The following is a 26,976-nucleotide window of genomic DNA, read 5'->3' on the forward strand; positions in this document are numbered from 1 at the left end:
TTTTAAATGCTTACCTAAAATACGGCTTGTTTTAAGGCAAAAGCTGCTCTCACACAGTGCAGAGGTACTGTGCTCCAGCAACTGAAAATTTGTTGGCTTTTTTTTCCCCTGTAGGATTAGCAGCATTGTCCTAGCTCTAGGTCACAACCAGCAATACATGTTTTCTAAGATAAAAATGCTATCTTTCCTCTTCCATGATTACACGATGCACTGATTAAACATTTGTTCTCTAAAACTGGAAATGTTATTTTGCATCAGGAAATCATAGAGGTTTTGATTTGTTTTGGCTTTCGTTTGCAGTTTGCCTCTCTGAAAAATGATACAGGAAGAACCAAAATGTACCGTACTTACACTGTACATGAAGATAACGTCTATCAAAGATCTCTTCACTTGTGATGGATAACCTTAAACAGCAGGAACAAATACATAAATAGCAATACTCTGAAACTGCCTTCTATTCCCGTATTCAAATCCCTGTAACTTCAGCATGTTTATGCTGTCTGGAACAGCACAGAATGAAAATGGCAATAGAGCCCAGCCCAACCCCACTGGGAAATTCTGGGCCAGCTGCTGGAGAATCATCCTGTGCCACCGGACAGTGCTTGGCAATGCTTCCCCCCATGCAGGGAGTGCTACCTTATTGACTGGGGGTGGGGGGAGGAAACAAAAAGAAAGAAAAAAGGAAAAAAATGAAAGAAAGAAAGAAAAAGAGAAAGTCTGTTCCTTCACAAGACTGGAAATCTCAGTGTTGCTGGTAGACCCTCATGAAGCTTCCAACTTCTCTCCTGGTGAGAAGCTCTGCACGAGTGGGAATGCCTTCCAAACACAATGTGAACGGCAATGTTTTTTAAATGTAAGCCTCTCTATGCCTCAGTTCCCCAGCTGTAACATGGAGACAATTACAGCCCTCACTACACTGAAGCATTCTGAAAATAAAAACATATGTATTTGAGGCTACCAGACAAGATACACTAGGACTGACTGTCCCACAAAGGTCTCGGGAAAATTAGTGTTAACTCAGAGAAAGTTTTCAGTAACATGCAATAAATACTCTTCATCTATGACACAGTGAGTTAACTCCTAATTATTCACTGTGCTCAGAAGTATTTTTTATCACTCCTTTGATTCCTGGCTTTTCAAATATGCCTCTTTTCTCAATTGTTTCCTGCAGGCAAAAATACTCCGCAGGTAAAGTAAAAACATGACATCAAATAGAAACCAAAATAGCAGGGCATGCTGGTGTACAGAGTAGTTATTGTGCTAGCTGTAATAGCCTGATGCAAGAGCTGCACAAATGTCCTGTGATAATATAAATATAAAATCCTAGCGCAGACAAAGGTACACGCCGAGGCATGATACAGATGAATGCCTACTACTGAGTTACATCAAGGCGGAATTTTCCCCTGGAGTCCATGACTGATTAATTCCTGTAACTTTGGTACCTGAAAGACAGGAGATTTTTCTTGGTAGTAAAGAGCCTTATAAGATATACTTAAATGGATTATGTTGATACCTTTCATGATGTAACCCTAATGATAATTTAATTGAAAAAGTGCTTTAAGCCATAACAGCAGAGATGCCAGGATTTCCCTTTTTCACTTTGACAATTATGGGCCAGTTCAGAACTGCTCTCAAAATAAGGAGGAGGACAAATTTCCAATCAACTTAAAAGAATGTGTCAAATTCTGCATTAGTTTTCCTCAAGCCAAATACAGAAATGTACTGGCATCAAAGTCTACAGATTTTCTCATCTCTATTCTCAGATCTTTCATTTTCCATCATGGAAAACACTGTACGTTTATCTATGTGCAAGTGTGCTCATTACTGTATCACCTTACACATACTAGTTTTGCTATCTGCTCCTCAGAGCAAATAGCTCCCCAGCAACTGAGAAGCTGGTGGGCAAGGCTATGGGACTCTTACCTGTGGTCCTCTAGACTTTCTCCAATCCTATCTTTTAGTGCTTCACATACATTTTTTGAAATGCCATCGGGTTTATAAGATTAAGAACATCATGCCACTAATGAACGCATGGATCATTATCACCACGTGTATTGGTACCACCACTTTGCAGACATACTGCTACTAGACACGGAGTAAAATGATTTTTTTTTCTTAATACGATCATTTTCCTTTCCATAGCTGTCCTGCTGATTTAGGTACTTCTTACAGCCTGTCCGCAAGGTGTGCATGAACCAGGACACGTGCTAAAACTGCTTCTGCAGGGATGGTGCTGTCGGGAGGGTGCGGCAGGATGCGATAGGATTTTGTCTGTAATCCCATCCTGTTTCCCAGGCTTGGGGGGAAGTAGCAGCGAGCTGAAAAAGCTGATTTTCTGCCAATATTTTAAAAGGGCAAGCAGGATGAGCTAGGTATTTATAGATTAGCTAACCTGGTATTGATTTCAGGCAAAATAATGTAAAAGCTGTTACAAATGCAATCAGTAAAGAACTAAGGGATGGTAGCATAACTAATGGAAATCAACACAGTATTACGGAAAATAAGTCTTATCACATAAGCTTGGTATCATTACAAGTATGGTTGGCAACACTATTGGGGAAATAATACACTTAGACTATTGTCAGGCATTTAAATTAGTTTTACATGGCATTCCAATTAAAAATTATCAGTGGACATAATCAATGGAGAAGAAAATATGTTAAAAGCTGGCTGATTTATCCCAAAAAGTAATTGTAAATGGGAAACTGTCAGCAATTACAGAAATTTCTAAGGCAATTTTATATGGATTTGTCAGTAACTGAGGGATAAAGTAATACACTAACAATATTATACAGTATTATTGTATTATTATACAATAATAATACACTAACAATATCACTGACAAAGGTTTCTGAAAGAACAGCACTAGATAAGTAAACACCAGACCAGATCAGTTCCAGAGAGTAAACCACAATAATTGATAAAGTAGGCTCAACTTCAAATAACCAGCCTCCCAGTATCATCTCCTTTCAAGTTCATGCATGTGAAAATAAAAATATAGGTCACCCACAAAGGACACAGGATGTAATTGAAAAGCTGTGACTTAAAGGAATTTACGGTTACTGTGGCTGACCAGTTCCATGCACCATTACCAAGAAATCCAGTCACAGAGAAAACCATCTTTCGCATATGGAAACTGGAGTAAAAGTTGATACTAGTGACTGTAAACTTCTAGCACTGACTTTTTCAAAAGGACGTTGCCCAGTTGGAAATGAGTCAGAAAAGAGCAAATACAGCGATGTGTGCCCTGGGTACTCTGTTGTATTCTAAAACAAACAAACAAACAAACACACAAACAAAAAAAAAACCCCCAAACACAAACAAAACGCAACCAACCAAAAAAACTGGAGACCTGAGTCTAGGTCTCCATTTGTTGAGGAGGAGGAGAAATTGGAAACACCTCGCATCATCCAGAGGAAGAATCCCATACATGCACAGCAATGAAAGCTCAAGTGGGTGAACTCACCAATGAAGGGAAAGGAAACACAAATAGATAAATTGTACTTCTCATCCCTTCTCCTCTAATATTGGTCTTTTTATCCAACCACTTTCCATGGCCCGGAACCTGAAGAATAGGAGGAGTGAAGAGGAGGAGGAGAAGGCACTGGGAAGTACAAAGCAACGTGTGCTAAGATATGATGCAGCTAACCAGGCATAAGCACTGATCCTACAAACAGGAGGGCATTGATGGTGTCCCTCCTCTAAGCAGGAAAGCTTTCTTTCCCAGATATTCGACAATCCTTTGCCTAAGGCATCAACATACTCTTCAGCCACAAAATTCAATCCCTATCCATAGTGAAGACAAAAACTACATATGTGCATGCGCTGACTGGTGAGGAAGCTCAGAGCAGTTTGTACCCTCAACTTTCTTTTCCAGAAAATTTATTTGTACTATTAAGCAATCCTTTTGATGAAAACACTGTAATTTATTTTGCCTTCCAAGGCAAAGACATCAGCACACCCTAGGCAGGAAGGGTCCAGAAATTCAGGGGATTTATCGTCTAGCCACAGACATACAGCCCAGGTTTTGGTCACCCAGTAAAGGTGCTCTTCACACCAGATTCAACCACAAGGACCTTGATCTTGACCACCTTTCACTACGTTGCTCCAAACCCATGACTGATCATCTACTACCCTCAACTACCATGGTAGTAGCGCTTCTCCCTTTGCTTCACAAATATTCTGTGAAACAAAATACATAGCAAAAATAATACAAAGTATTACTTAGTCCCTTAATAACTAGATAGCTCCAAAGGATATCCAAAAGGATAGATAGCCTTTTCAGCCTACTACCTAAACATTTAATGGGTACTGTTGACTTGCTCAGATAATTGTTCAATCTTTCCTTGTGGTCCCTTGCAGGTGCTCCACATCTGATTTTGTGAGATGAGGAAGGAAAGGATGAGTTAAGCCCAAGAGAATCACAACTGGCATTATAAAGCCATAACATAAATGGGCCAGCCCTGATTTCAGCTTTTCAAACCGTTCTGCATTCCTAAAGAGATCCTCAAAATGTGAGTGTTGTATGAGTCTTCTGTTCTTTTTATGCACCCAGAATGTCTTTCTATGGCATGAATTTAATTGGCAAATACTTGCATTCTCAGGCCTTTTCATTCATTGGCCTTTCATGCACTCCTGTATTTTCTCATTTTCATTCCTACACATCCCCTTTGTGGGGTGTGCAGCACTCTTCCACAGATATGGAAAAACAAGTTACTTCATCTCTTAACGTACCACTGATCTGCTTATCACCCATGCTTCTGACAGTGAAATCACGGAGGCACAGAAAATCAGCATGAAGGGTAGCATATTAGGGGATGAAAGAGAAGCATTTAGAAAAACTTCCACAAGAAAAGGGGACAGAAAAAGACAAGGTTAGATCTAGACATGATGTGAACAGAATGAATACGCCCACAGGGCACCTGAGGATGCAAGCAGTAGGTGGTCTTTAAAGCTCTCGTCTTCATTCCCAACAAACTAGAGGTGGCAGCTGGAGAATGCAGAGTCTACAGACAACCACACCACCGTTAACTTTGCTGTTAGCGTGTCCCACCACCTCAGTCTGGAATTCAGCTTGCAGATCTGCTGGCCATTTGCCACTGAACAACGTGTCCTGAGCTCATGGCTGCAAGATCCCATCCCTTCATGCCAGCCTTGGTGTTCACCTGATCTCGGCAATCAGGACGGCAATTCAGGGATCTGACAGATCTGGCAGAAAACGGTTCACTTTTAATCTTTCTTATTTTTGGTAGCCTAGCTTTCCACCGGTTTGGGTCTCTGAACTGGCTCCCCAAGGACGAGAGGGGCACCAAGGAACGGGACGGGGCTGGAGCAGCACCAGCGTTCCCAGCAGCTGCCAGGCGGCCACGAGCAGAGCCACAGCACGAAGCCTTGCCCTTGCTTAGCACAAGACCCTGTTTTCTAACAGTATCACATTCATTACCTTACAGAGCATCTTCTGAATGAGGACACGCTACATTTTTGAGTGATCAGTCAAACCCAAACAATCAATTACATCTTTTGTCAAAACTGTTTACTCTTTCACACTGTGCTGGAGTCATTAAGAACGAACACCGAGCAGGACTGGTTATTTATCCTCCTCCTCTTGCCCTGAAAGGGAATTAATCTTAAACTTTCTGTTTAATGATCTCAATAAAGGCTCACTGTAAATGACAGCAGGCTGCACTGACAAATATTTAAAAACAGAAGGGCCTCCAAACAACACAGTTTAGCAACACACAACTGCTCGTCAACACGCGCGTCAAGTGACGCCGAACCTCTGTGGAAGGCAAGGTTAAAAATGTGCTGCCCACCGCTCGAGCGCTACAGAAAACATGCTGCAATTAGCAACCTCTAGAGATTTATTCAAGCTGAGAAAGAAAGATAAAAGTGAAAGGAGCGGATTGAAAAGCAATTCTTAAAACTGCTGGCTGACCCACTTTACATTCTCTCAGCGTCTACGAAGAAAATGCAATCTTTCTGTCAAAGAAAGGTAATTAATGAAGGCATTGTAAATAACCTGCCCTACCCATCCGTAGCCCCTCTCAGGAAGCCGGCCAGCAGCGTGCTCCAGCCCGCACAGCGAGGTGGGCGAGCGTGCCGCAGCCCTGCGTGGCTGCACGGGCGTTAGACGAAGCCGCGTACTGCCCCGCGCAACCGTGTACAGCACCCTCACGGCGAGGAACGACACTTCAGCTGAGGGGACGCAATTTATTACAAAGTGTGGTCCAGGCTGGGATAAGCACATCCCTTGGCTTGGCCTGGCCGTGGTCCTCAACGACCCCCTCCCTCTCACTACCCTGTACCACGCTGACCTTTCCGTGCACACCAGAACAAGCAAGCATGTTTTGCCAGAGCAGAATAAAGCAGGATGTTTCAAACTCTGTTCAGGGTGATTTTTACTGAAATGCAAGAGGGAGATGGGGCTTAGGCATTCAGAGATGCCTCTATGCATGGTGACACCCCCCCCCCCCCAATATTTAGTAGACTTTAATCTGTGCTGCTTGCCTATGCAGGGTGTTTCTTTCCTTCCCTTCCTCTCCAGAGGAAAAAGACAGTCTGCTTTTATGTACTTCAAGAATTTTTAAATCCCATTTTAAAACCAATGCAATTTTTATCATTATTTTCCCTTCATTTCCATTGCTCCCCTCCATGGATCTCCTTCCACCCGAGCAAAGCTGACAGTTCCCCACAGCAGCAGGCCATGCTGACGGCCATCATCTCATTCATATGCACACTCAGAGCACTATAAATCTGCTCAAATATCATCCCTCCCCTGGGGCAATGTTTTTTTTTCTCCAGAATATCTACATTGCTAGCTGCAGAAATTTCTCCTTCTAATTAACATACTGGTTCCAAATACCACCAGCTGGAACCGCAGCGTACAGCCCAGGTGCTGGATGCAGGGGAACCCAGCTGAACGACAAGGGTCTTCGCTATCATTTCTTTGCCTTGGTGCTTTTTTTGTTTTTCCCTTTCATTTAACAGCAAGCAAGTTGAGAACTACCGGACCCTTTATCAACACACGAATGGACAGCGAATAATCCATGAGTTGACCGAATTGAACCTATCCACACAACTCTTAACTGATATTTTTGTTGGCCGTGTCACATCACATTATAGTTCTGATATGTCATGTTTGTGCCTGAGTCACGGTGTAACCTGATGGAAGAACAGAGCACGATGCAATGCAACAGGACGTACTGGTAAGGTCAAAAAACCCCATACAACTGTCGATTGACAGCCCACCGCTAATTTGGATTTAGTTAACTCCTTCTAAAAGACAAGAACAAAGTTCAGAGAAGGTTAAAGTGCATATGCAGAGTTTAATGATCTATTAACACAATAACCTGCCATATATGACTGTGTAATAAGCTGAGGGAATTTGCCAGAAACACTTCACTTTGCAAACAATATTTACAGCAATGCTTGATTCATTATACGCTCTGTATACACAGAGAAGGGCAGTGTTGCTCTAACTAGAAGGCTCCAAGACATGAGCTGAGCAGTCCTAAGGCAAAAAACCCCCACCTCCTTAGCAGCAGCCAAATCAGAAAATTAAGGTTCTCATCTTTTAATTTTTATTGATTGAAACTATTTGCTGTTGGGGCTGAGTTCGGGTGGGCTGGGAAAGAGAACCTGATTTCAAAGTAGCATCAAACAGCAGCACAGAAACGAAGCGGCAATTTTAATCTTAAAACTTTAAAAATTTTAAAGATTAACTCACTAAATGATCTCTGCCTTTAAACTCCTGCTTTCTTGACAGACAGTTTTGGGTTTTATTGGATTTGGTTTATTTAATGTAGACAACAAGGCTGATCTGCATTTTAATTTAAAACCAAGGGCAAGTACCAGACAGCCATGGTGCTGTCACTGGGAAGAGACTCACCAAGCTTCACTCTTCTGCCCGACGTACAGGCAAAGGCTTACTCTCCTTCAGCTGCTTATGCATTAACACAAAGGAGCTGTGCTGTGCCGGCAGCCTCGACATCCTCCTGGAGAGCGAGCTGGGACCTCTGCGAGCCTAAACCAGGCTCGAGGAGGAACTTTAAAAGAGCAGGTTTGTATTCCTTACAGCAGTAAAGGGAGACCCTAACGTTGAAGATGATGTGATTTGTGATGATGATCTTAACCCAGCGCCACTTCAAGAAATAAATTAGTTACTGTCTTTTAGGGCCATTCATACTTTGCCCAAATAAGGCCTCAAGAAAGTTACAACTAAAGTTCTTTTGGCTTAGGGAACTGCTTTTGCTGCCTAAATAAGCCCTTAGAGCACTTAACCAGTAGAAGAATAACGACGCCAGCAAAGTGCTCCTCGTGTTATACCAACATGTGCATGCTTTGGATTGGGACAGTAAAAACATCGCAAATGAATGAAACAAGCTACAGCAGTAAAAAAATATCCATTTTGCTGCGGTAACAGAGGGCTCAGTAGGTGCTCCTGCGAATACAGTAGTGTTGTCATATTACTTTATCTTACTGACATAGGTATGCACGCAGAAGCGTTTGGTAAAGACCTTTACGGGAGCCTTACAGGAAAAAACGGGGTGACTGGCAAATCCCAAGAGGGCCACAATCATGCTGCTCTGTCCAGTTATATGGCAATACAAGAGAACAAGAAGCAAAGCAAAGGGATACCAAATTTTGCTCAACCTACTCAAGAACCGTCCCTTGGTTTTGCTGAGGTTTTTCTGGGACAGGGAAGATACGGGTTTTTGTTTAAAAACCAACTTGTGTGCAGCATTTCAGCATCAAAAATATGCAACACAGATTCAAAAGCACACTAAAGTTCAGACACCCTTTAAGTTTCCTTGTCTTGCACCTGTAAAATGGATGCATCTACAAATCACTCTAGAAAACATTGGCCATGTATAAAATCATGTTTCAGAAATGTCTATGTTATAGCTAATATTCCCTCCAATCCTACTATGGAAGCATCCTATGGAGTAGCACGGTCCTTGTATTATATTACGTGGACCATTGCCAACTACATTTCTCCATCCGGCAGCCCCTGGAACTGATGCAATCCCACGGTGAGCACCCCACAGTATCACCACTGTGATTCAAAAGCGTAAGCGAAGTCATGCAATTGCCTTGCCCATTGAAGTAAATCTCACCTTCAAGACAACTCCTGTGGGAAGGATTGTTTTGCTGTAGGATCTTGCAGACCAAAGAAAATCAGTGGGTTGATACAGGAAACGGAGGGGTTTAATTTTTGAGAGACAGTGCTTTTTAAATGTATTCATCTTAGTGTATGTGACTGAAACCTGAAGATGTATCAGGACGACACTGGAAAAATCCTTAAAATTGCAAATTTTGGCACTAAGTTTTCATACACCCTTTCCCCATCCCCAAGAATTATACAACAGGCACTGGGGCAGGAGATTTACGGCTTCCTATTCACGCCCCCCAGCCATCAATCTAAAGAATCAATTCCTGCTCCTTCCAAACAGAAATGCAACCAAAGACAGACTAAACACACATCTTCACAAATACAATCGCAAAGTCAGAGCATACAGAAGGTTACCCCCACCATTAACACAGTTATGAAATTGGGAAGCTGCATCAATCTTTAGCAACATATTTTGCCTTCGCTGATGCTGTTCTGAAACAACACAAGGACTGCGAGATGATTTTCTTACTGAGTAGCACCGTACTTGGAGTAATACATTACTGGTGGGACTCCCCTGATGATGTATTACACTAATGCATCATTAGGATGATATTTCACAGTGATGATATATTGCAGTGCAACATAATGAGAGCAATAGCTCACGGGGTGCATAATCCTGCCAGGAGCTGTGCGCCTGCAGCCCTCTGACTTCATTTGCAGTTCAGGGTGTCCAAGGCTTAGATGGATTAGATCCTCAGGTACACACAGCTTAAAGGATGGCAGAGTCAGAGAAATGCCAACGTACAGGTGGGTGCAGTTAATTACAGATACAATGTACAGTACGCTAATACCAAGACGCACTCCGGCATTGCGTTTTTACACCTGTGCAAAAACATCTTCAAACTAAGAAGTTGCTGTAGGCAGGGCTGCCGAAGCTCCTTATTCTCATGCTTGCCTGCAGCAGCCATCGTAGCAGACTCTGATTGCTTATAGCCTTGATAAAAATACTTAGCTTAAATTTTCCATGCCAGATGCCTGATAGAAGAAGGGGGAAGGGGGAAAGGGGGTGGTTGATTGTTTTTAATCAATAACTTCAGTGAAATCAGTCTGTTCAGCTGTTTCTATGACCCAGACTAAGAAAAAAATAGGTAATTTTGCCAACAATGAAAGATTCTGGTGACCTTTTTTCTGACCTTTTTTTAACAAACAGAGCTATTTGATCTGTATGAAATTTTAAAAAACCTGTGCACTATGATCAGTGTCACTGACAAGAAGGCAACATTTTAAGATTTGTGAACTCTTCACCGTGAAACCATATACAATGTTCAAAGGGAGGGCAAACTGATATATAAACAAGGAAGGAACAAGCCAGGTTGAATAATAAAAGACATTCTCCTCCAGTCTCTCACAAAAACATTAACATTTACAATTGAACCACAACTTCATTACTTATTTAGTTTTTGCTTCAATACCTTCAGGGTTCTTGACTAAGTCTAAATGTGCACACACACACGAAAATATAACAAGGATCCTGCATGCAATTTCCAACTTTGTGGATTTATTCAGTTCTGAAAAACGTAACAGTATTTTAGACAACTACCTAACGTGCTCTGCATGTTCATCTTCCAGGTTCTCCTAAATAACAGTAGTCCATGATGGACAGACCAGACTCCTCTCCAGGAAACATCAGCTTCTCTGGTCACGCATTCAAAAAAACCTGGCTTTCATACCTTTCTTCTGACAACTGTAATTGAGAAACCATAGGGTATCTAATGAATCAGAAAAGAGTATAGCCACCTCACATAGCTAAATGATGAGTTGATATCCGATCATATTTTTTCTTCATGTGTAGCCTTTCAGACTGCCCGAGCGATAGGGCTCTGCCTTGTAGATGCTATCTCCAGCCAATATAGCAAACAGGTTGGGAATACGGAGGAAAGAGCTGATCTTTCCAATTCTAGTCTTTCAGCCAGTTTGCAGGTGCCTCTGCACCAGAAAAAGAAAGAAAGAAAGAAAGAAAGAAAGAAAGAAAGAAAAAAGAAAAGACACAGTTTTAGGAGACCACTTCTGATCGGCCTCCCAGCACACCCTGGAATAAATTAATCTCTAAGATGACGACTATGCCAGTTGAGCATCACGCTGACCTAGAGAGTAGCCTGAATCCATCCGTCAGGGTAGCGGGTGTTTTCCAAGCAGGGCTGTTCCCTCCCCATTGCCCAGGGAGAGAACAAGGATCACAGCAGAGAGAAGAAGGGGCCAGCACAAACCCCACCTTGTAGCTTGCGACTTACAGCTGTGCTGTCCCCAGATCTGGGGATGGCAATGAAAACTCACCCCTTCAACAGACTGCAAGAGAAAAAAAAAAAAAAAAAAAGAGCGAGCAGAACAGCTTCATGCATTTCATCCACCAGGCACCCATGCAAGGGCCAACCGCGTCCTGGCCATAAATTCTCTGGCACAGGAGCATTATACCAAGGGAAAAGAATGCCTTTCCATCTGTGTATTTCCCCGCAGGCGCTCACTTGATAATGAAACCAGTTAAGGTCTTTGGGTTCACAATGTTATTATAGTTGGATAATATTTTGTTTGCAGCCGAGCCTGAAGAACTCTTAAGTAGCACATTACAGGCACCATACACCTGTTAAGTCATGGCGTTTCTTCTCTAAGTGGACAAATCTGTTTTAGCCATCTCCAGAGATTTTCTGCTCACAGTTAATTATGAAGCGCTGACTGTACTCATTTCCTGATCTTAGAGGGGATCTATAATAAACGTATGCCACAGGTGAAACCCGTTCCCTCCGTCCCTCAGAAATACCAGCAATCCTTCTAGTGGCCCCAGCTGCCCTCCTTCACCCCTTTCCCCCAGCCGTCCTGGACCTTCTGCCCCGACACAAATGCTGCACAGAAAATAATACCCTATTATTAGCAAAGATAGTGCATGGGCTGACTGAGCCTAACATTTTAGAAAATAATTTATTACAAATGCACGTCTTGAACACAAAAACAATGGTACAGGCGGCCAGTCCAAGGTCATTCTGCAGAGCCCTAAGGTGAACATCAAGATGGACAGACCCAATTCCGGCTGTTTTGCAGTCAGTGATGCCTGTGTAGAGAGCCACACGGCACAGCAGCAAGATTTTCACTCTCTGCATAGGCATACATGGCTACAAAGATGATCATGTGTTTCCCAACGATTTGGGGAGCAATTTTGCTTAAAGTGATTAATGGGCTCAGAAAAAAAATTGCCCCTTGTTTGATTTGAAACTCATTGGAGCCACTCGCACCCTACCATACATATCCTAGTACACAGTTTTGATCCAAAGTATCATTGTGCCTTGTACGGTACAAGTTATTCTGAAATCAGGTCAGGCAAGATAAGCGTTCTGGGGAAAAAGATAAGGGAAAAATAGTCCATCCTAAGAAAAAGTGATACTCTGTTGTGACAGCATGAAGAAAGCAACCTTTCTTCATGCTCCTCCTGGCAGGCTGATGTCTGATCCTGGGCACAAATCCTTGGGAAAAAAGTCTCCCTGACCTTAGAGACATACGTTAGGTCAATGGTTCCCAACTTTCCGGACCAACAGACAATTGACAACGATCAACATTTTTCTCAAATCGTCACACACGCTTACCATTGACCTTGTCATTGGAAATGCGATCAAGGTGAGGTGACTCAGCAGCATGGCTCTAACACCTTCTCTATTACTCTTCAGGGATGACCAATGCTCCGTGGACAGAGGCAAAGAGACCCCCCACCTCGGCTGGTGTCATCTCTGAGAAACTTAGAAAATGAATTTGTTCACTGGCTCCCACATTTTTACAAGTTGTTTTACACCAAATCCCAGGAGCTAGCTGCCTCCTGTGTCATCGTACAGGCATGAGCCCCCTCCCAGACTCTGCTCTCCCCTCTTCTTGGCTGCCAAGAGCCAGCCTAACCTTCCTAAAAACACTTCTGCACCCCTCCCACCCCAAAGACAACATCTCACTGAAGATGCCACCTTTCTACTTTGAGGATAAACACAAAGCAATTCCTCCCATAAGGAAAGAGGGAGCAGAAATATTTTCTGTAATTATATGTACGTTTGTATGCCTTCGTATGGCATAAAAGCACAGAAGCACACAAACACCACAGATATCAATTAAATAAAACCAGACAACTTGTAGGGACAAGAAAGTAAAGAAAAAGATTAAAGAGAGAGCTCCTGGGTGATGGGCAGGTGGAGTGGGGCTGCAACTTGAAGCTACAGGAATGGAAATGGACTTTGGGTGCTGGATTCCTTTTGTGATTGTACATTACTGAATAGCTCTTCGCCCACCTCAAACAACAAATCTGATCCCAAAAGTACATTTTTCCTCCAAAGAGAAGAAACCTGCTAAGCCTCAAAATGTGCTCAGTGCACCTGATGAGAAAGGAGAGGCATCAACTCCAGAGCACCCTTGCAGCAGTAGGACCTCAGGAGAGCAGCTTTAACAACTTTGTTTAGACCTCCTGAAACTTCCACCCCCGCAAAAAGACCAAGTTTACCAAACAGGGACACACATTTCTAATCATTTCATTGCTTTCTTACTGGGACTGTAACTGTGGAGACTTCTGGGCAGCCAAAGCAGTTTCTTGGGCCCAGAACTGACTAAAAATGGATTATCAAGCAACATCTAGGGACGAAAAATGCCCGTATCTCACTCTGGTTTTTAGTGCTAATGCTCGTTCTATGTATACTTTGTGAGGTTTGTAAATTCTGGGCTGTCCAGTGTATAATATTCTCAGCACTGTTAGAAACCCACCAGCACACATGCAGAGCACTTCACAACGGTGACAAAGGTTTGGCAGAAACCCTGTTCAAACTGCCTGTGCTAGTGACTTTCCAAATACTTGCACTAGTGATGGACTGCCTCATTTAGGCCTCATGGAACGCTCCAGCTTCGTCTTGGACAACAAGGTAAAAATTCTTTGGTTATTGAAAAGAAGTGAAATGGGAAGTATTTCCAGTATAATACTTTGGTACTTGTGGAGTTGAATAAAACCGAGCACTTTTTGTGACTTGTGCTGTATGTTTTAATTTACCTTCCCAAATAATTTATAGCAATGATTCACATTTTTTACTACAAGTAAATACAATTACCTCGTCTTAAAAATCAAAGATATTGCAATATCTTTTCATCGAGTTTGTGTGAGTAAGTACATATTAAAATGGCAAACATCCCTTCCAATAACTTCCTGGCAGCGTTCGCTTCTTCTGCAAGTAATAAAAGCGGAGGGGAGCAAATCATACTCCAAGATGTTTGGCTGCAGCGCCATGAGACAGCTGATGCGTTCCAAATGTCTGTCAGGTCACTTTGCAAAACCAGCCACCGCTAATCAATAGTGAAATCTTCCTCTCTGTGGCTTAACTATATTTCTGGTTTTGTTAAACAGAAGAAAATTGCCAATTAGTTAGACTCTGCTGGACCACGCAGCTAGGGGAAATGTACCGTCAACCTTACTGGTTCAGTTAAGAGTTAAGACGACGCAGTTCAATTACGATACTTAATCGATCACCGACTGTGCACACAGGTTTTGTGAAATAAGCTGCAACATCTTACTGTTGGTCTTCACAAGAAGCATGTCGGTCTCCACAGGCTGTCTTGTTTCTAAGCATCCAGCTGTTTTTTTAGAAGCCCCAAACTCAGCCTTGCATTTCTAGGACGCGTGCCTTTCTTCGCCTCCATCGCTTGGCCCAGAAGTCACGTCTTTTTCTCTTGCTCTTCATACATCTTCCTTGTCTTGATTCCAAGCTACTTGGAACAGAGATCATATCTCCCTCTTTGTTTGGAAACTCTATAGCAGTTTGTGCGTTGCAGTGGTATAATAAATAAAAAGTAATAAAAATGTTAGGAAAGTCCTTAGAAAAGTCCACATTATTTTTACAATTACTCATGCTGCCGCTGTTTAAGAAACAATGCCAGGAAGATCTAGGACTTGAAGGGGACTTATAACAATTTTGGAAGAATACGCTATTGAAACAATGATGTTACCGACAGCAAAGTGTTTTGCAAGGTGTACGGCTTCTCCTGCTGCTTTTTCGAGTGCTTCTAACAGATGTTCAATTTCAAGTGGTCTGCAGATACCAATAGGCTGATGGTTCTGTAGGAATCGGAGCAGCAGATGTGCCCCGCATTATGTTTTGCTATTCCCTTTATGAATTGATATGTCACCCCGTGGGTTTATAGCTAGTTAATTTTGTAATGACATCACTATTTCTATACTTTTAATGATTCTCACAGGATTTAATTTCTCAAATAACAGAACTCTTGATCCTGGAATTGCTATGCGAAAGCAATATATAATAAACAGATTTGTTTACATGATACAGTTCTATTTCCCACCAAATGCCTTCACTGATAGCTTTTAGGTAATGCTGGTACGCAGGTGAATTCTTCCAAAGACTGCAAATTTACAACATGGCCCTGTTTCAGGGCTCTAAGACTTAACGTCTGTGCATCTCTCTCCAGGATTGTTACCCTCAAACAAGTATCGCTTGCTGGCTGGAAGGAACGAGGATAAGGAGGGAATAAGGACAGAAATAATGGGGATTTCCATTGGCTCTGCTGTAGCCCCTAGGTATTGCCCCTGTCAGATGCTGTGCTCCATGGCAGTGTAACTTTACTACTTGCATGGTACCCAAATAAAATCACAATGCACAGGAAATTGTGCTGCATTTTCCACTGACGGTGACCTGACTGTGACAGGGCAGCGCTCCGGCTTTTGGCTTGGACGCTTTCAATTTTAAAAGCGAGCCAAGTTTCTTCTCCCTCAAATACGGTTGCAGAGGTTGTTAGAGCCCAGAGGTTTTGCAAGCCCTTGGGGCGAACCTCTGATAACAGCTGCGGGCCACGCAGAGCAGGCAGCAGGACACCACCTTGCTCCCCTGGAGTATTCAGTACTGTTAAAGAATGTCTTTCTTTTTGTTTTTAAATACAGGGAGTGAAAAGTGATGCTATTTCCTTCATAAAAACTAATCTTCTGGCATTTAAAAACTGACTGGGAAAAAATGATATAGGTTGTAAAAGGTTCTAGTGAGGTATGTTATGTTATGAAGCCTTGAAACGTACCTGAAAACTTTTAACTTTGAGAAGTGAGAAGTGAAAACTGCATAAGCATACACTTTTTCCCCCTGTGATATCTCAGAAATTATATTCCCACATTACTGCAAATGTCAAAATACATCTTTAGTAAAAGCCAGCTCTTGAAAAGCATTGAAGTCTTAAATTTACAGAATGAACACTATCTGCTCTTACACGCCCTCACTGATCTAGCTGAAAGATCAAGGCTTTAATTTCTAAGAAGCAACTAGATAATTTTTGCACACATACAGAAGAGGATGATCTCCAGCTGTGACCACAGGCAGAGTCTCCACAACCCTTGCAGGAGCTGTGTGCCTGTGCTGGGGTCTGAAACCATCCCTAGGAAGGTAAAAGGATGAGGAAAGTATTTTTGTTGAGTTTTCCACAGCATATCTCCTTTTATTTGAAAAAATATTCCATCTTTCTTTCTTGCAGTTCAGATTTCTTTAAAAAAGTGGGTATAAGCCTTAGCACAAGTCTCAGATTTAAACATAAAACTCAGCTAATGCTGAGGTGAAATCAAATTTGACTGGCCTTCAGCACTGAAAAATAGCAAAGAACAAGCTCCACCTGGAGGTCCACACCTATTGCTTGCATACATTAGCTGATTTCCATCTAATTTAAATTTAAGCTACAAGCAAGCACGTTGTGTAACAGCGGGCAGCACACCGAGCCCACGAACATTTCTGACTACTCTGAATGCAGAAGCGCATTCCCCAGAGAGACGGCTCACCACAAGCCCTCCAGACTCACCTCTCATGCTCTGCTCTGGGCTCCCAAGAAATGCTGAACCAAACTCTTGCATCGCCTGAACTCAGCACTTCTCCCCCAAAAGCTCCCAGCCAGGGCTTTCAGCTCCTCTCCCAGATGCCTTGAACTATGGGATGAAAATCACGCTCAAAATCTTTGCTCCTCCAGCATAACTAAACTGCTTACACTGGTGAAGCTCACTTGTGCAGGTAGCTAGACTTCGTCAGTGCCTTTCTTGAGAAACATGGACCACCATAAACCTGCAGGTCTAAGCCAAGGGTGCATCACCTTGGTCCAGCCTTCTCCAGCATGGAGGCATGGCCATACAGAGACTTGCAGTGCACCTCCAGCGCTTCCCCTCCTTCAAAACCTGAACTCCCAGCCAAAACACACACCCTGCTGCCCATACGTTTCCCCCTACGGAGACTATGAAGGAATGAACATGCACACATGGCAGATGTTGGGCACCTCGCTCGGTGCACAACTTCAGGGTGCTCAGATACATCCATCAGGAGCTCAGCAGCCTAACCCAGATGAGACCCACTATATTTAGGGTACGACTACTTTCTAAAAATGCATTATCTAGACAAAACAGTTGAGTATCTTAGGGATGCAGGTTCTGGTTTTCCAAATATTTCTGATATTTACTCTGACATTTCCTCTGAGCGCGCGTGGTGTTTTGAAAGGAAAGGAGTTTTCTGTTGCTTAAGGCCAGTCCTTCCTGTTTGTTAGTTTATCCCAAACCTAAGTTTGCACGTGAATAAAACTGTTGCTTTAAGTCTGATTTCAAACATGTGGTAAAGGAGAATCTAACAATTTTATGAGATATAGTTACTTTTGTAGAGGGTGAGTTTGCCCTGGGGAATTTTCTCTGACTAGATTTATCACAAGTTTTTTGAACCAGATAATTTTGTTTGATAGCACATCTGGCAGCATCATAAAATCTTGACGTCCCAAGCTATTACACAGGAATTACTTTTGTAAATCATTTATGAATATTACTGATGTAGGCCTATTCTGGGCAGTAAGAAAGGAAATGGAGCGCTGAAGGACAAAGGAAGGGAAAAAGGATTCCCTGCCCTTTCAGGGCTCATCAGATAGGGTGGGTATTTATCATTTTAAGTGGGAAACATGCTGTCATTGATACAGCTGAAAAGTCCACATAACACAACTTGTTCCCCATATTCCCTAAATAGGCAAAAGGGAAAGAAATTCTAGCTGAGGAAAGCCATAAATCGATTTATCCTGATGAAAATTTGCCCTATCCGAATCTTAAATAAGGCTTCCCAATTAAATGCCACGTATTGCTAAAGGAATAGTAAACACAAACTAACAACCCAAGAAGAGTAAAGGAGAAAAGTCTTACCAAGGCCAGCACTGGGGGGGGGAGGGAGGGGAAAAGGCACCACATTTCAGCTCAAAAAAAAAGAAAAAAGGTATTTACAAAAACCCCACGGTGACATGCCTCTTGAACACGGCAACATGACTGAATGGAAACTACTCTCCACGTAATTAAAATAACATGATTAGGTTTTCTTAAAACTGTAGCTGCTAAACATATGCCTTCAGACAGAAACCTGGCAAAATGAAAGCTTATGTTCACTTTTAATACCATGAACTATCACATGATTAATGATTTCGGAAGATCGCACCTATCAATTTGGATTGGAAACACATCAGACACTGAGAAAAGTTTGGGTGCCGCTACCTTGCCAAACCCAAAGTCTGGCATTATACTCCTTTTGAACGATACACTGTGCGTCTCATTCACAATGGATGAGCCGACACCAAACACACCATCACCGGGCGGAGGGACAACAGAGGGGTCACCCAGTACGACCCGGCAGCAGGATACTGGAACCAGTCCTTCACGCTTTGTTCCTGATATCCCCAACACTGGGAGCTACTGGGTGTTATTTTTGTTGGGCCAGAGCAAAGGAAAAGATCATTCGTAATACTCCACAGAAACATATTTCCAACCTTAGGTAAGAAGGCATTTTGTTGGGGAATTTCCTTGCTGCGGGGTCCATAAGGAGGGAAGGAGCAGTTCTCTGACAGCTCCTATTAGGCTTCCAAACACCAGGCTCCTTCCGACTACAGCAAGTCTACAAGGGACGCACAGAGCAATTACGGACCACATGCCAGAATTACGCCATGCGCTCCCCCGGCCACAGCAGACAATTTCTAAATTCAGCTTCCTCCCAGGGTGCAAATTCCTGTCTATACACACCCAGAACTGATTTCTTGCAGATGAGCCCTCTGCCTGCTAAAATTCGAAGCGGACTGCATCCGCAGGGTGCCGAGGATTCACCTCGGCAGGGCAGAGCTATGGCAAGAGCCACCAGCTGCGCTGAGTCGAGAGGCACTCCTGGTTTTTTAGAAAGTGGCAGTACTGAAAAAAGCAGCTCTAACACGAAAAAATAAGCTTAAATTTTTGATAGTTACAGATTAACTAGAATCAGAAAATGACAATGTAAAATAGTTTTATTAATCAAAGCATGGATACTTTCAAGTTGCACAAAGAGCCCAACCAGGAAAAACCCCACAACATAAACAAAAGGAAGAACTGAAAAGAAATGGTGGTTTCCAAGGTCATGAATTGTATCTGCAGGGTATCATCTGGACATTGCTCCTCAGACTTGCCAGCATGAGGCAACACTGGCTGTAGCTAAGAAATCTGATATTCATATTCTGTTTTTCCCCCTCTTTCTGGATGCAAACACATGTTCTGTCTTTTCAATAAAGATGTGCAACACATGCACGGAATAGGTACAGAAGGCTTAAAAGTCATCTGTTAATTGCAGATATGTGTAAATTACTATGTAGCAAGCCTTCCTCAGGAGGCAGATCTGGAAAAAAAAGGGAGACAGCCACACTAAAATTAGAAAGCATGAAAAAGCTCAACAACATAATCAAGCACAGTTGATTCATATATTTTTTCCTAATTCAATACAACTATTATAATAATATTTTAGACAATTCCAGAGTGCCAAAGAGTGCTGAGGGTTTGGTGTTTTTTTTTTTTTTTTTTAGTCCATTACAGACAGCACTTGCCTCAGTAACTATGCTGAGGGAAGAAAATCCATCATATACTAACCATACTCCAACCTCCAACAGAAATATTCCCCATTTTGTGAAGTGAAGTGAGATGTGGGAGTCCTTGACCTTCTAAGTAATTAAGGGAAACAGAGACATTCTTGTTTTTATTAGAGAGACACTAAACTATTTGAAAATAATTTGAATAGCTGGAGAATTAGTGTATTTGCCTGTTCATGAGTAGTGCAGATAGTTTAGAGTTCTCTTGGGGGCAACACATCGTAATGAATATCTGCTATTCATATTTAATGCAATCTGCCAAAGAGTGCTTTTGGGAGGACTTTCTGTGTCAATACAATGATTAACAACATAACTGGAAAAGTAAATGAATTCCTGCAACGGGTGGGGCTGGCAAAAATATCTTGCAGTACTACACCAGTAACACTGGAATTAACTGTACTCTTTTTAATTATACCAGTGGAAAATCCACTTCCCGGGGGGGGGAGGGGGGGGGAAGGGAAGGCAAGCAAGCTTTAAGTTGGAGTTAAAGTGGTAAATAACCATCAGTAATGGAAGGAAAAACAATTGCAGCAGAAAACAACACTTAAAACAACAACCCGCCTGGCCTGAGGATGTCTGAAAAGCCTGAGATGCAGTAATACTGGCTACTAAATACAATAATTAGTATTTACATAGCACTATCCAAAAGTAAAGCTTTAGTTAGTTCCTCGTCTACCTCCTCCAGTTCCTCAGATGATCTTACTTTCCATACATTTTCTCATACCTAAAAGATTTACATAAAAAAGAATATAAAGTCCTTTATTCTTTACAATGCACTTTTAAAATACCCCAGACAAAAAAGTATGGAAAAGCTTGGCTAAAATACAACGAATGACCTTAGTACGGATTTTGCTCCTTGACATCCCAACAGCCCTCTAAATAACACATTCAGATTTTTTTTTTTTTAAACTATCTGGATGAAGCAATCTTACTAAGTTTATATAAATTCCAGGACATTCTTGTATCAGGCTCACCGCTCTCCCCTGCCCCCTTACCAAGCTACTCCTACTCCTTCACCCTTGCAACAAACGAAGGCAGAATACTGAGGATCCAAAGGCTCACATCAGCAGCCTAAGGACCAAAACATGGTGGAGGGCTAGAGGCAGAATATGGGATTGCTCCCATCGAATGCCATGGGCTATGGGCATCGCCCCACTCAAGCAGGATGCCTGAAGCAGGATGCTCAATCCAAGCAGAAAGGGAACAATTGCCAACTAAAGTGCTTTATTATTTAGTGGCTCCCACAGTGGCTACTGTCCAGACCCTATTTTAATTTGATCTAGGATACACTCAGGGATTACTTTCACCACAGCATTAGCTCAGATTAAGTTTTTTCCTCCCCATGCCACAGTCTCCAGCTCACACCAACTGGCTTTGTTACGTAGTGGTCTTCACCCATGTTAAACTAATAAAATCTGACTATTCCGGTGAAGTAACATTATAGAAGCCAGTCTTACAAAGATGCTCTAGCTATGAGCAGCACGGTTTCATCTTCCCCGTGCTGAGATTCGCTTGTGAAATGGCAACTCCGGTGTGCCTTGCGGTTCCATCAGCTGTAACATACAGACAGTACTTTCCTCATCAGTTTTCAACCCAGTGGATATACTACAGTGATCTGCGTGGCTTTTACATACCTTCCTTCTCAAATGTCAGGTGGTGCTTCACTAGGTTAGAGGGTTGGTTTTTTTTTGGGGGGGTGGTTGGGTTTTTTTTTTTAAGACTAATTCTTATAATTAGTCTTTTTCTAGAAATTAAAAGTTGCAGTGACATTCACAACAGATGCTTTATAAAGAAGATGAACTCTTCTTAAGGTGGTATTCTCACATTGTGACGGCTGCCTTACCGTCTCTGGCGCAACAGCATTACCAGCGTTAGGTCTCATGATGGCAAGATGGGCCCCTTCTTCCAGCTATAATGAAGACCAACGCCACCCAGACACCAGAACTACCTGTGTGTGCCTGCATGACCGCTACTCACCTCAACCTAAGATGCTTTTACTTCAATAAGATGTCATGTAACAATTTTGCCCATATTTATTTCACTATATTTCAAGTATTTCCCTAACATTTTGTGATTTTCCTATTGTAAATGTGTCAGGCTCTGCAGGACTTTTGTTAAGCATCCATTTCCCACAGCTGTTCCCAGTCCAGTAGAAAGATGAACCCTGTTGGTCTGGGACAGGCTGGCACACAACCCAAAAAGCACGGGAATGCCTCCGGTTTGGCCTTCCCTTACCATTTCTAAATGAGCTAAGCAGTAACCTCCTGAAACAATCTTTGCCTTTTTTTTTTTTTAAATATAGAAGCAGTTCCTCATTACTAATGCAACTGGGGAAGCCTGCATGCCATCTGATCTCAGGAGTGAAGACGTCTGCTCTGTGCTGTATGGGGTAATACAGCGGTAGGTAAATCAATCGGACTTATAAAAGTAACGATCTTCTTGACCGTGGTCTCGGTCAGTGTTAATGTGTAGTTCATGTATGTGTAAAAGTGGTATTTTTTCATCTTCTGACCTCTAGCACTGTGACCAGCCCTCTAATTATTAAGTATTTTGCACTATGTATCTCAGTATAAAAACAGAAGCCAAGTCACAGGTCATGGAGGCAACACCATTATTAACATCGATGAAACTAAATCACTCCATCCTGCACTCCTATTGTAAGCCCCTTGTGCTCACAAAATTAATGTCTAAAATACTGTTGTATGTTTAATGGGGCTGGAGATACCTACCCCAACTGTAGATTAAGATAACCTTATATCAAGTTGCATTAAGTTATCTGCCATCATGGAAAGTCTAAAACCAAGACAGAACAAAATAAAACCGGACAATAATATGAAGGCTTAAATGATTGTAACTTCGAACAAAAGCTGTTAAACTGCATTGTTTTAAAAATATTAGAGGGATCTTTATAGCATTCCTATTACATAAAATAATTTATATTGGATTTTGCATGAATGGAAAGAATCTAGAAGATAAATAGTACAATAGCTTCAAGCATATAGAGAGCAGTGGTTTGGCTAAACTTTAATTTCTTCAGGTCTTTGCAAGTGACATCTATATTCTTCCACCACCCAGAATAAGTTCTAATTTTAACAGAGGCCATCAATCATACTGACCTTGGCCCATGGGTGGCTTTATTGTTAAAAAAATAATAATTAAAAAACATCCACAATGAAAAACAAAAACCTGAAAAATAACCCAAAGCGCAACCTGCTTGCTTCCAAGAAGTTGTCTCCATAACTCTAGTGATACTAACTTCAAGCTCCAGAATCAGAAGTCTATAGGTTTCGAAACAAGACAGACTGTCACCACCAAAGGTACGAAAACAGAGTAGTACAAACCAGAAGAGTCATCCTGCAGGGGACTGTGTCTGAAAAGAAATTCTCATTCAAGTCACCCTCCTCCCTATCTTGCCAATTTTAGCTGGTATTTTCAAACACTATTACCTCGAGCTATGCACAACAGCTGCCAGGCTTTCACGCTCAGTCAATGCGAGCCAGTGCTGCAAAGCACCTATACAAAAATAATGCCCTGAAAATGCTGGGACCAAGGCATAAAGACGCAAACCCAAAGACTCAGTAGCCACCACTTATTTGCATATCCACAGAAATTCATACTTCGCACTAGTTTTTTGAAAGGCTGAACACTGACTGGCTTATTAATCATTAATAATGCATCTGCAACACACTCTTAATTCCACAGGAACAACTCATGGAAAAGAAAAACTGCATATCTAATCATATACGTTTGGTATTTACCAATGTACTCCTCAGAAAAAGTTCCCATTAACCAATAACACACTATTTCTTCAACAGGTGAGTGTTCTTGCAGTATTGGGGGATAAATTCAGTACTATATTCTGATAATTAACCAGGATAATTTCTGAAAGGACTGGCAAGTCAAACAGTTACTTGTAGACCTTCTGGCTGAAAGTGTTTTGTTTTTTACCTCCAATAGAGATAAACACTCTGCAATAAAACAGCAGATACAGGCCTGACCCATTTATATGTTCTTCCCACATACAACTGCATGAAAACTGTCCGCATTAACTGGGGGGAAAAAAAATTGCTTTACTTCAAGATTGCCCAGTCTTCAAATATGCATATGTGAGACATGAAGCCAGAATTAGTATTAGGCAGCACAAACCCCATAACTTTACTCTTCAGAAGTTTTTTCTTCACTGTGGTCTCCTGTTCATGTTTGGAGCTCCAACTTCAGGTGCATTCTATTGAAAGATGTATGAGGGGCATTGCTATAGCAAGTCTCCTTTTCCTTTAGTAGAAAGCATAGTAGTTCTGCAAATTTGCTGTTCAGTAAAGACCTATTCATATTGAACAGTCACAGTAATGTATTTAGACAATCATCTTCATAAAAAACTGACCTGCAAAGTTGTATACATCCTGTTTTTCCTCACATGGGTGATAAATATATCAATCATCCACTGCAAAGACCTCCAGAGATGTATCTTGTCTATGCGATGCCACTTAAAGAGTTTATACCTGGGACAGCTTTGTTTGGAGCCACTTAAACGTATATAAAATTAAGTCCAAGCAGGAAACGTGTGTTCATCATAAAGCGATGAAAACAAACTTGCCCAGGTAATACACTCAGCAGTGCTGAAAATGTGTGTGCGCTACACGTGGAACCCAACCATAGACTCAAGGGCTCCTTCTGCAGCCATAGGCAGCTTACAGCTACTAGCTATCCACTGGGCTGCTCTTCACAAGCTGCCCAGGAAGAAGGCATTTACTTAAGGTAAGAAAACGAAAGCAGTATTAATTACTGCACAACTTAAAAGAGAATTCTGTACTGAGGAATCATCGCTATTCATGAATACACAACGGCCAATTTTTCTTTAAACACAACATCGGATCCTGCAGCTAACACGATAATGCAGGACATGCCAAAATCCATAGCAGGTTTTATCACCCCTGGTTTCCACAGCTTTGGCACGTCATATAGTTGCATGTTTATTTTCATAAAACCAAGATTAAGTGAAAAAGGTATTTCAAAACAAATGCATGCTCTTTGCCCAAGTAAAATACATCACAGATGAACAACTGCAATTACTCTTAAAATAATTTCAGAATGAACACAATCAGTCTTTGTTAGAGGAAAACTGGTCAATAAAAGCTATTAATACCAAGCACTTACTTGCAGGTGACGGGGTGCTGCATCCGCTAGTTGGTGGGTGACTCTGGAGTCCATGGAGGGAAGGTAGCGACAGTCCACCGATGACTGGAGGAAAGAGTAATGGATATGGTGCTGCTGGATAGTGAGTCATATGTCCATTCACTGCTGGTACCGGACATGTGCGGCTGCTGGTTGTCATGTTAACACCTCACAGTGTATAAATATTATGTTGCATCACTCCAGGCCAGCAAATAGATACCTCAACTTGTGAATGAAGAGGCCTGTCAAGCCTGCAGGTACGGCTTGAGCTGGATTGCGTGATGATGAAAAGGTAATTCACTAGATCAGGTCCATCATATATTTCATCACTGCTTCCTACTGTTTTCTTTTCCAGGACATTCTTGCTCTGCAGACCATGGACAGAAAGTCTTCTTACTCTGGGTATCAGGGCACAGTTCAGTTGCTTACGCAAATGTTTTTTCTGGGACGACAGTTGCTCTCTACAGATGCATACTGATACAGTCTGTGGGAAGAAGAAAACAATACATTGATTATAATACAAATATTTTTAATATATACACATAGAAAAATCTTTTATCCCTTTGCTACTTTTGTGAAGTGATTACTTATTTATCAGTGTCCTACAAGATCAGCTTGATGGTTACCTGGGGTAAAATTCTCACTCTACTGAAGCTAATAGCAGAACACCCATTAACTCGATTTCCCTGCCCGCTGTGTTACACCAAAAACAGTTTCTGGTCAGATGCAATCTTGTTTTGGAAACTGCCAGTTTTAAAACCAATGCATCAACAATTACCTGAAACCCGAAATATTGAGACGGGGGGGAATAAACTTCTGAAAATTTTCTGTGTACATGAAAGCCTTCAGTTTCCCCATAGAAGCTACTGAATGAATGACACTGAGGAGGCTCTCTGCTCACTTCAATGCCATGGCTCAGGCAGAGCACTGGGGAACTGTGTCTGAGGGTGATTTTGTATTGGGCTGTTAAAACACTAATTGGTTTACCAATGATTGTTCTCACAAAGGATAGTTAGTTTATCGTATTATCACTTAAGAGATACCTCACTGATCATTCTTTATTTTTATTTTTCTTTTTTTGGGGGGGAGGGGGAACCGCCTCTATCACCAAATAAACCAGCACCCGTTATTTCATAAGCTGGGTGAGTGAGTGACATGATGGCAATACACTGCTCCTGTCCTCTGCTAGGGAACTCGCTTGCTCTCATGACCACCATCTTCAAAGTCATCCAGAGCTACACATGCCTTCTTCCTCAGTGTTTTCACCCAAATGGCTGGCGCCTACCAAGGGGTCCTCATTTTCTCAGTCTCTGTACCGAAAGCCTCAGGCTGAGAACAGGGCACTCCTCGTGTTATTCTCAGCAGTGCAATTTGCTCCCACCATAGCTGTTTAAGTCTATGTACAGCAAATGGCTGGTCTTCTTGGAAACAACCTGCTTGTGCAACACTAGTGTTTTGAGAGCTACTTGGAAGGCTGCAACCGCTACGTATTGCGAACACTGCTCCTGTAGTTATTTGTGCAGTGCTCCAGGCAAAAGCTGGCGAGTGCTGCAGCCAGCTCCTGGGCATCACCCTGCACGAGGAGTTACCTACCTCCTCAACACACGCTGTTGGGGGAAGGCAGTAGGAGCCACAGAGCAAACTCAACCACCCAAAAGCAAGGCAGTCCAGGGCTGCCTAAAGGCTTTGTTTCCTGAGACAATGTGCTACCCTCTTGCATTTGCTACAGTCAGCGATCGGTAACA

At 42.1% G+C, this 26,976-nt stretch overlaps 1 protein-coding gene across 6 annotated transcripts in view; it reads right to left on the reverse strand.

Moving 5' to 3' along the window:
- RARB (retinoic acid receptor beta) overlaps positions 1 to 26,976 on the reverse strand; it is a 333,102-nt gene that overhangs the window by 170,196 nt on the left and 135,930 nt on the right. For all 6 annotated transcript variants that reach the window (XM_072853962.1, XM_072853959.1, XM_072853961.1 and 3 more), the window contains one exon: positions 25,214 to 25,715. In XM_072853962.1, coding sequence (XP_072710063.1) covers positions 25,214 to 25,391 — 178 coding nt within the window. In that variant the 5' untranslated portion in view covers positions 25,392 to 25,715. The remainder of the gene's footprint in view (positions 1 to 25,213; positions 25,716 to 26,976) is intronic.

This window comes from Ciconia boyciana, chromosome 2, assembly GCF_034638445.1.
Source record: "Ciconia boyciana chromosome 2, ASM3463844v1, whole genome shotgun sequence".
Taxonomy (NCBI): Eukaryota; Metazoa; Chordata; class Aves; order Ciconiiformes; family Ciconiidae; genus Ciconia; species Ciconia boyciana.